This window comes from Echinops telfairi, unplaced genomic scaffold, assembly GCF_000313985.2.
Source record: "Echinops telfairi isolate 266 unplaced genomic scaffold, ASM31398v2 ScPeMD7_7475;HRSCAF=8513, whole genome shotgun sequence".
Taxonomy (NCBI): domain Eukaryota; kingdom Metazoa; phylum Chordata; class Mammalia; order Afrosoricida; family Tenrecidae; genus Echinops; species Echinops telfairi.
In genome coordinates, this window is record NW_022111379.1 from 2,747,765 (window position 1) to 2,759,197 (window position 11,433).

General features: G+C 41.0%; 1 protein-coding gene and 1 pseudogene across 1 annotated transcript; both read left to right on the forward strand.

Annotated features, from left to right (window-relative positions):
* CUNH15orf61 (chromosome unknown C15orf61 homolog) lies at nt 1-4,743 on the forward strand (the record flags this gene model as incomplete). Its single annotated transcript, XM_004711937.4, has 2 exons — nt 1-256; nt 4,519-4,743. Coding segments are annotated over 2 exons (384 nt in total), but the record flags the coding sequence as incomplete, so codon positions are not given.
* A 68-nt stretch (nt 4,744-4,811) lies between these two features.
* On the forward strand, nt 4,812-8,270 carry LOC123521195 (annotated as a pseudogene).
* Nucleotides 8,271-11,433: the final 3,163 nt, after the last annotated feature.

Here is an 11,433-nt window from a genome sequence, read left to right on the forward strand (position 1 = left end):
CGCGCCTCGGAGGTGCTGACGCAGCACCTGCTGCAGCGGCGCCTGCCGCCCTGGACCTCCTTCTGCGTCCGCTACAGCGCCGTCCGCAACGACCAGTTCGGCCTCTCGCACTTCAACTGGCCGGTGCCGGGCGCCAACTACCACGTCCTGCGCACCGGCTGCTTCCCCTTCATCAAGTACCACTGCTCCAAGGCCCCCTGGCAGGACCTGGCCGGCCAGAACCGCTTCTTCACGGCGCTCAAGGTCATCAACCTCGGTGAGTGGCCCCGGCCGGGCGGCGCCCGCGCCCGGGAAGCCTCACCCACCGGGAGGCTCCCGACGCCGAGTCACGCCCACCGTTTACCAAGCACGCTGCAAACGGGGTGTCCCCAGGCCCGCACCCCGAGCCCCAGGCCAGGCAACGCCGCGAGGGGCAGCGGCGTCCCGGCCCCGCCGTCCGCACCCAGGGGATGGGCTTCTGCACGTCGCCCCGCCACCCTGCCAGCTGCCTTGGGCCTTTGGATCATCGTCCCGCCTGCACCCCATTAGCTCCGCTTACCGTGTTAGCTACTGAACTGAGCCCCTTGCCCCTCCCAAGACCTGCCCCCCTGGACCACCCTGCATCTATCTCAGCTGGGAGGGGCGTCCCACGCTCACCTCCTGGTGACTGGGGGTGCCCCTGGCACGGGCGGCGCAGGCCAACAGCGCCACTGCAGAGTGGCTCCCAAGTTAAGGCACGTCTTACCTGGCCCAGCCCTTCCCCCGTTCCTGCCCTATGAGGAGGGTCTTTGTTTTGAAATCTCAAGTTCCGTTTTCTAAAAGCACCGAAGGTTTTCATCAGACACGTTAGCAGCTTCAGCTGTGAGGCCGGGGAGAGATGGAAAAGATTCGCCCTCTCTGATAGTTGTACTTTTTTTCATGGCATTAGTTTGACACTGAGAATAGTTACTCCTGTTGGATATTTATTTTCTCTTGATTTCACGAGAGGCATGATTGTGCCATTTATAGGTTACTGAAAAATACTCGTACTAGAGAGGCCTTGAGATGTTTTGAACCTATTAATTAAACGAGATTTCAGTAATTCCAAGTCTAGCAGTGGGGGCTGGACTGTGTTACCCAACCAGATTAAAAAGCAAAAACAAAACTAGCCCTCTGTCTGAGCAGCTGTACTGCTAGTATCTAATCTGATGGCTGGTTAAATGTAAGTGTTGTGAGTGCATTTTGGTTTATAGTAACATACACACACATACCAGTCGTGGGGTTTTGAGCCAGTGCACCAATGGGATTGTACTGGGTTCAGTCTAATATGGAGACGATAATTGAGCAATGTGTAATCTTTTAAAAATGTCATCATTTGCCTGGTGGACTATATAGAACATAACTAATTTTGAGGCTTATATGTAGAATTGAAGGTTGAGCTGACTTAGAAAACCTGAGAAAATTATTTGGACAGAACAGTGCGATTGCTAGGTTCAAGAACAAGTTCATTTTAGCGTTTTCAGAAACATAAGAAATTATTCTTCCCAAATATAAGACAGGTTTAAATATATATATATATATATATATATACATACATACATACATACATATATATACACACATACATACACAAACACACATATACAGAGGATTGTAGGTATACTATGAACCAAATGCATTTTTGTTTTTCAGTTGTCACCATTTAAAACCTACCACCTTAAGGAACACCTTCTGGCCAGGGGCTTGCTTCTCTTGAATGGAGACATTAAAGGAGAGGCGGGGGATACTCAGATCGCTGACCACATGAAAAGTACAATCTTTTGGGAGAGGAACAGCAGTTGTAGTTGTTTGTTTGATTGTTTCAATGTGGGGAAAAGGCCAAAGAGTGATTTGATGATCTTTATGGTAACTAACCCTTTGCCTTTGGAAATCCAAACTATCTGCCTTCAATGGGAATAAATTTTAAGTTAAGCATCAAGGAAAACATCCTACTCTCAAGATGTTTTCAGATAAATTGGCTTATACTGATAAAGGAATTTTTTTCTTGGGCTTTTTAAAGAGGATCGTGCTCACCAATTTGGTGCTGTCTTTTTGTCTGCATGTAGGAACGTGAATTAGACAGGAGGGTCTTGCCCTGTTCTGTGATGTACACCTGTCGTTTGGACCATCAAGCACATGCTGGGTTTATACAAATATTCAAGGTTTCATTCCTCCCCCTCCCTTCCAAAAGAATAATGATCAGAATAATTCATTTGCCCATTGTGAAAATACGGATTTGTTTTATCCATGTTTTATCCCATTCTCCTCTGCCTTCCCTTCAGTGGAAACTGACATTTTATCAGACTGGGTATCCTGCTGGGAAGGAGATTGAGATTTAAGAAAAGCCACTCACCACTGGAATGAATGGGTGATCAGAGACTTTGCAGGGAAGTTCTAATTTTTTTAAGTGCTTAATTTGACAGTGGTTTACCTACTGTTCAGCTGACTCAAAATGAATAATTATGCATAGAATTGACTTTTAGATTCATTTTGATGTTATATATTGTAGTCTGGGAAAAATAGTTTTTCATGGAATTTTGTAGGCTTGGTAGTGTGTATATATATATGACGATATGTTTTTTAAGTTTATAAATTACATAGGTGGCAGATCATCCCATTTAGTGTATCGGTCTGCCCCAATTAAATAAATAGATGACAGGGGTGAAAAGGAATAGAGAATTTTGGACTCTAATATCAGGACGCTACCCACTGTCAACTAGCATTATTAATCATGGCTCCTAGTTTTTCTTAATAAGAAATATAGTTAGTGTTAAGCTAGTAATCTTTGATCAGCTCTCCCATTGTAAGCAAGTTATTTCTGTGATTTTTTTCCAAAAGTATGAATTTTTTAAAGTATCAATATTTTAATTGAAAACTGATAAACACTGCAAAACAATCCTTAGTGGCACAGCCATTCTTTAAAGTTATTTCTATGCTGTTGGCTTAAAAGGTCTATTTCATCTGTTTTACACGCAGGATAATTAGGAAACTAATAATCGCTTCTTGTGCCTTTTTTTCCTTTTCTGGCTTCTGTGGTTTCTGCTCTGGACCTGACACTGCATTTCCAATGGACGTTTCATTGTCCCTGCCCTCGGTGCTCCTCCTCCTGCTGAGCGTGGTCTTGCTCTCCAGTTAAAGGGTTTATAAGTAGCCTTTGGAGTCTGGTTTTCTGTGGGGGGTTCTGGTAATGTTCTGTTCAGCATTCGGTAGAACATTACCAGGGCAAAGAATACGACATTGGCAAGATTTCAGAGGGGTGTCAGCAGGCCTGTCATCGTGGACAGACTGGGACCTTGTGTACATATCCCTAAAAGTAGGTGGGAGTCTGTGGTGGCTTTTGTCCCCTTCTCCTTCTCATTGCCAGCTAATGGCACCTCTCAATTTCTGACATCCCTGTGGCCGAATGCAGCATCGGGGACAAGCACAATGAAGCTTAGTGCACGTATGCACTCCGGAAGAGCCTCACACAGCAAATATACTCCTGCAGAAAAGGAAGGGGTAAAAATCAGCCATGTGCTTACTTCTGAGCTCGTGGTAATTTCCCTATTAACCTGAACGAGAGCTTTCCGAATGCACAGCTCTCCCTTTAAACGCACTCTGAGCAGCTCCCACGAAGAAGCCGTAAAATAAATACTCGGGCAGAGCTAATTGTTGATTTCGATGCCTGTGGTTCTATACATGTTTCTAAAATGTTAAGAATACTTACTCTTAAATAAGTACCTTATAAAGGATCAGCCTGTGCATGTTTGTTTTGTGTCCAACATAGTGTCATATTCATGTAAGTGCTTAATCTGTATGTCGGGGTTGTCTGCCTGTAGGTTCATGTATTGTAAATGGCTACCACTGGTAATCTCAAATGTAAGAAAACATTAAAAAAAAAAAAACTTTTATCAAATGAAATCTTCCAAAGAACTCTGTTGTAATCTATTTATCTACCTCAAACAGGTAAAATAAAACTGCTATCAAATTGGTTATGAAAACATGAAGGCAAGTGGTTTTTTGTCATGCCTCTTACATGAAAATCTTCCTCAGAGTTAAGTTTAACCTTGGCTTCTAAGAGACAACCATTTTACCCAGTTTTTTTTGAGTTGTACACACTGCTTCAGCCAGCAGTGTTACTGTCTACCCTGAAGAAAGGTAAAACTGACCTCGCTCGTAACTTACACTCCAGGCCAACCTCAGAGGCACCACAGCTAAAGTAATGACTATTCTGTTTGCGTATTTGTGAAAAGAATGTAGAACGATGTCAGTTATTTGAAAGTACTAAACTAGGGCTTATAAGCCCTTTGCATTAGGGTTTATCCAGCCCTACCTGTAGTTTTAGACATCTTGTCACCATGTTCCCCAAACAGATAAAAGTCGGACGCTTAGATGATTGTTATGTTATGTGGAGTAATGTTTTCATAATTTGGTCATTGGCTATTGTTGCTAAGGACTGTTCCGTGATTTATACTGTGACAAATGTTTGGGTACGTGAGTAGCCAGTATTGCTTGTCAATAACATATTCACTTGTTTTCTAGGAATCCCAACTTTATTGTATGGACTTGGCTCCTGGCTCTTTGCAAGAGTCACCGAGACTGTGCATACCAGTTACAGACCAATAACAGTATATTTTCTAAATAAAGAAGATGAAGGCGCCATGTATTGAAAATTGTGCATCAGAGAACATAAATAGCAGTGGATTTTCTGCTGTGCGAATGTGCAATATTTATTGTTGATCCTTTAAAATAAAACTTTTGCAAACATCTTTTTTCCCTTCTTTTACGGTATTTGGTTCTCTAAGATGAATCATTGCCCTCGAGAGGCAAAGCTTGCCACACATTGTTATATATTGCATATTCTCTTTAGCCAATGGGAGCAACAGACACACGAAGCTGCACATTGATTTTTTTTCCTAGAGCTAGGTTAAACTACAGATAAAAAATGATCATAATATATATAGACTCCATAGTTAGGCAATAACAATTTAAATAAACTCTTTAAAGAGAAAAAATACACTCCCCCCAAAAAAAAGGAAGGGGACATTTTTTTCATATAACTTGGGGAAAATGAAGTAGAGGATACTAGGGCATACAGGAGAGGTAATATATTATCATTGAGAAATCCAACTAATTGGAGAAGGCCTCAGGTTGTCTGAACAACATAACCAAAAACATGGATATCAGACCAAATCATACAACTTCTGTCAATATGAATGACAATATATTAAAGGAATTGAAGAGGTCCTTCTATGCTGTTTCCTCAATATGGCCATGTGGTCGATATTGTGGCTTTAAAAACTGAAGATAGGGAACAGGCCTTTGTTACATTTAAAGAACTGGGCTCATCCCCAAATGCCCCGAGACAAGTTTCAAGGTTTTCCATTTTATGCAAACCAACGTGAATCCAGTCTGCAAAACATTCTGATATATCTAAAATGCTTGGCATTTTTGCTGACAAATGAAAAAGTCCAAACTGAAAGAAACTGCAATAACCACAACAACACTTGGCTAGAGAAGACCAACACTTGGAAATTCAACCCCAGGTCCCCAGCTCTGAGTACTCTCCAGACGATTTTATTCCTTGATAACTTACCCGAAGAGACTAATGAGCTGATGTTGCCCATGCGGTTGTATCAGTTTGCTGGTGTTCAGGAAGTCAGGCTGGTACCTGGAAGGCATGACACTGCTTTTGTTGAATTTGAAATTGACAGGCAGGCTGGAGCTGCCAGGGGTGCTTTACAAGGGTTTAAGATCACACCATTCTGTCCCATGGAGATCACCTGTGCCAAGACATAATATCTGGAGTCGTCTTTAAATGATGGGGCTTTATTTAGTCATTTTTATCATTGGAAGCAGAAACTGACTTGTATTCCGAGAAGGAAAAAAGATCCAAAGTTGATGAGAATCGAATTTCATTCTGAAACCTTGACCATTCTGCTGCCAGGATTTCAAATGATGTTAAGGTTGAATGATGTACAACCCCTGCCACTTAGTACCTAGATGAAAGGTTGGGCGTAATGTTGGCATTTCTGATGGCGTAAAGAGCGCTAATGCCATACTACTATTACCACCACTGCTTTAAAACAATGTAATAACTCAGATTAATGCAAAAGCAGGAAGTGAAAATAGCATGCTGATAAAGCTTTAAGAACCATTAAAATCTTGAAAGACCCAGAACGATAGACTGGATAAACTGCTTCAGTGAACTATTAGCTGAAAGAGTACATATCCACAGACTTACTGGGAATGGGGACTGCGCTGAAATTTTAACGACCTAATGGCAGTTTTGTGTTAGGATTTTAAGTTGATTGCATTTTTGAAAGCAAAGTCGTTAAAAACTTATCCTTGGGAGTAGTTACTGAATACCCAGATGACTGGTAAATTTCAGAAATGTGGAGTAATGCAGGAGAGTAAAATAGTCATGTACCAACTAGTGTCCTTTTGGGCAACATCTGACTGGGCATATGGTCTGGGGCCCCATCAGAAAGCCCGATCGGAGAATGGGAGTTAGGGAAGGCCACCGCGTCCTACACAGCAGTATGTTTCATGTCTCTTGTATGCAATGTGATTGTGTTGCCAGGCGCATAATGCTATACAGTACATCCATGTAACCTATAATACATATGTCTTGATCATCACAGGAAACACCTGTTACTGGATTATGTGTGTACTGTTTAACTTAGAAGTTTGCTATGTATCCCTATATGCTTAAACTCCAGACAACAGCTTACAATTTCACATCTCTTGAGTGTGGTAAGGTCATCTCTCTGTTGAATTTGCTTTAAAAAAAAATACTACCATGAGATTGATCACAGCTCCCAAATTCAGCAAGACTAGGGCTAGTGATAACAGCAGTAAGAGGCAAAAGAAATGACCCATTTGGAAGTGAAACAAATGTTAGCAAGCAACAGAAAGGTAGAAAATCCACGTATGTTACTACATTCAATAATTGCAGTGATGCTCAAAAACAAAAAAAGTATCCAAACTGATTAAGCATAGTCTATATGGGTTAAAAAAAAAATCTGAGCGGGCCCTCCCATCAGGTATGGCGAAATCGCTAATGATGTGGAATTCTTGTCAGCACATTGGTGATCACTGCTAAGGCACAGCACTTGTTAGAAGTGCTTACAGAACAAGCAAATTCAAACTAGGATAGGATGTTCACACCTGGTGTTTGCCAATGTCCAAATCACGTACCATTCTATTTCACAGAACACAGCATGGATGTAAGAGGCACATGAGTACAGAGCTATGTCATTGCTAAACCAATGAGTGTTTAAGATTCATGACTGCCTCATAATTATAAACATACATAGATTTTGTTATAGTATTGCTGATATCCTGGAAATGTACACATTTTTGTAACCAAGCTTGTTAGCAAACTTCAATCTAACCAACATTTGGATGCTTACTCTTAGCAAGGCAATCGAAAGTGAGTGGGTTGAAAGCATTAGAAGAATGAAACTAGCTGTGTTAAAGGTCGTCATTGTACATGAGCTACGCAGGGGGAACTGTTCGTCACATGAAGGAGTATGTGGTGTGTACTGTCTGAAAGCAATTCCAACTAACACTTTAATCAAACAAGTACTTATGCCAATATATTTAGTCCAGAAGAATATACTTGACACTAGTTAAATGAATGGTTTACACAAAGGAGATAGTGTTACATTAAGCTTCATTAATAATAAAACTGGCTATTAGCATTTTGCATGGAAGGCTAGAACTGATTTCCTCTGTAATGGGCAAAGTTAAATAACTATAGCTCATAAGTTTTAAGTTAAATCCCGCTTGCTCATTGCTGCCCATCCTGTCAATACTTGCCGTAAAGGTTTGGTCCCAACACAGGGCTGATAAAATGGTTTTTAATTACCAGACTATAAATACAGCTTTTCAGTGGAGTTGCACCTCTCCTCACACTGGCCTGTTTGATTTCTGATCATTTGCACTGCTGACTCTGCTGACTTGGTTTTCAATAGCTGCAGTCAGTGTGCCTTCTTGTCCATACAGTGATAGGTCAGTCTCCTTGGAGAACATCTTTGACAAACTACCCTATTGATCTCTGTAATTCTCTGCTGCTTGCAGCATTAAATAGAACCTTGATTTCTTGTCTGATGTGCTCACTGTGTAACAATTAAGCAAATGTAATATTTTCTTGTATTACATGAAAATCAATAGACCTCTTGCTCTATGGAGTTGATCATGGTGAAGGATGAACTCCACGATGGCTAAGGGCATGGCTCAAATATTAAAATATCACTCATTGCGTTTTTAAAGCCTTGTAGTGTGTTTTAGGGTGAAAAAATGTTCTCTGTTGAACATTAATGGTTAATTGTTTTATTTTTTCCTTTAAATTTGGATATTGCATCCAAGCATTGAGCCGGAAGAGATTGGCTCTATGGATAGCATTAGAGTTGTCTTATTTTTTTTGACTGAAATCTAATAACCTTACTCTTTAGGTCTTTGGTTTCTCCAAATGTAATCTGAGAAGAACAAAACAAGGAACTTTTACAGGAAAACAGCAGTTATAATTTTATTGAAGGCCAACTGTTTTTGGACTCCTCAAGCTTCTCTGTTCCACACAGACCTATTTTTTTAAGGACTTCACTAGGAAAAGAGACCCGAGACTAAGGTGCAGGGTAGAGAGAGAAAGAAATTGAACTCTTTATGTGAATGCGTCTCTGTGCAGGCCGGCTGTTTCCGAGGGAGCAAGGTTACTGGCCCTGTGGATATCAGGGTGTTTTGAAACAACCAGATAGCTGGCCTGCCAATAATTATTTAACGAGATTTTTTGTCTTTAAAATCATCCAGGCAAAATTATTTCTACAGATTTGGGGTTTTTTGTGTTTTTTTGGATTTAAGAGTTAGGGCTAAGCGAATCAATTATCAAGTGTTGGAAGACATTTCTAGTCAGAACTCTGTGTTCCTTGTATAAATTGTGAACACCATTAACATTCAGTGACAAGAGGGTTTCGTGAAAGAGTTCACTGACAAAAGAAATCTCTTGCTTCTCAGGCTGATGTCTTAAGGTCGCAAACTGCCAATACTGCAAATCCTTGTAGTTATAATTTCCTCCATCGCACCTGTTGTTAGTGCTGTGAGCAACCCCGGCAATGCTCCCCAACAGAACGAAACACTGCCCCGTCCTGCGCTGTCCACACCATTGTTCCTGTGTTTGAGCCCCTTGTTGCAGCCTCTCCGTCCGTCCGTCCATCGCCTTGACAGACTTCTCTTCATCACGGCCCTTCACTTTTCCACACGTGAATGAGATCTTCCTGCAGGAACTGGTCTCTCCTGATAACATGTCCAAATCACTTGAGATGAAGTCTTGCCGCCCCTGCCTCTGAGGAGCTCTGGCCGTCCTTCCTCACGGACAGACTTGTTTGTTCGTTTGACAGCCCACGATACATTCAGTCATCTTTGCCAGCACCGTAATTCAAACGCATTGATTCTTCTCCTGTCTTCTTTATTGAATTCCCCACGGTCACCACCATACGTAGTTGCTCATTAATTTACTATTTTTTGTAATTGTTGGATTCAGTAAAAATGGAAACACTTCAAGTCATTAAAGCCATATGGCTTTCCTTTAAAATGTATATTTTATTTTGGGTCACATATTTTTACTTGAGACTGTAAACACAGAACAGCTACAATTCTTGGTGAAATATGTTTGAACTATTAAACATCTCATCTAGTAAAGAATGAGCGAGGTTTAAATGAGTGTGACGACGGACAAGGCAAGGACCCTGGCTTCATTTCACCTAATAGCTAATGCAGATAGCAGAAGTTATAACCTAAAGCTAGTGGATCACGATCTGCTTTTTGTCCCCCTGCACTTACCATTCAGACAACAATGATGTTTCGGGGCATCTTAACCTAAACAAGTACTTAGCATTATATCTTACCTGGGTCAACAGTCTAGGGTATCAGAGTTAAACTGTGTTACTGTAAATTAATGGAAAATGTAACTGCACTTTGCTGAAAAATCAATATCCAATAAAGGCTGCACAATCAAATCTTGTTGCAATGATTGAGGACTTTAATTGCCTTTCAAAGATAAGTTGGTAATCAACATAGCTTTAACTGATCCCTTTTGCTAGTTCAATTACATGCTAATGACTAGTGCCAAGTCAGAATCCTTAACTACTTATACTTATTAAATCTTATGTTAGTAATGAAAAATTACTTAAGTTACACGATCGATAAAACACAAATCTTAATTATTATATTTCACTTTTGTTCCATCGTGTGTACTTGACAAATGTTTCACGAGAGCTTTCCCAACAATAAGAGGTGTTATTAGCAGTGACCACCATCCACAGAGCATGTTGATAATATAAATTGGAGATCAGTTGTTGAGAGGATTTTTTCCTCTTGCTGAAAATGTTGCTAAAAGAGTTTCCTCTAATACAAGCTTGGCCAAGTCACTTCTTAGAAATCTGTTCTGCTAGTTAAGAGTTCTAATAGAACTGGAAGAAATAAACCTAGGTTGTTGTGAGTGAGTGTACACCAAAAAGTCCAGTTCTTTCTACAGTGAAGAAATGGATTAGAGAGCCCACCAATTTCCCTCTTTTAAAACAATGAGCACAAGAAAGAATAAAGTGTTCTAGAATTCATTGTGGTAATGATTGCACAGATCTTTTTAACATGATTGTACGGTATGAGTTATGTGTCAATAAAACTTCAAAATTCCCGCTGTTAGGGGAGAGAGGAAGGTTAGTGAAGAGAAACAACAGAGATAGGTCATTTGGACTTTTTTGAGATTAAAAAAGCCTTCTGTGCCAAAAGACACTGCCAAGAAAGTGAAAAATTCTTTTTTTCCCTATAAAATAGAAGAGAGTCCCCACTACACCGAGGCAAGACACGAAGGGTGTGTATCAGAACAGCAAGCAACAAAGCACCCAGGGAGTACCAAAAGTAGACTTTGGGGCCAGGGCTTGGTGCCCCATCAGACTCACCAGAAAACACTCCTAAAGGCCAACAAACAGTCCTTGAACTAACTACAATCTTTTCTTGTAACGACAAGCTTTTTGTTGTTGTTGTTGTATTATGGTTTTGTTTTGTCATTGTTTTTTTGTTGTTGTTATTGTTTTGTTTTCTTTTGTTGCTTAGTTTTGCTCTGTCTTGTTTTTGTGCATGTTATTATCTCTGCAGGTCTGTCTAAATAAGACAGGCTGGATGAACACTCTGGAGGAGAAAACAACAGGACCGACAGTTCCGGGGGACAAAGGAGAGGGGGAGGTGGGGGGAAAGGTAGTGGTGTTAACAAACCCAGGGACAAGGGAACAACCAGGGATCCAAATCGGTGGTAAGGAGGGTCTAGGAGGCCTGGTAGGGCATGGTCAAGGGTAATGTAACCGAGAGGAATTACTGAAACCCAAGTGAAGGCTGAGCATGATAGTGGGACAAGAGGAAAGTCAAAGGAAATAGAGGAAAGAACTAGGAGGCAAAGGCACT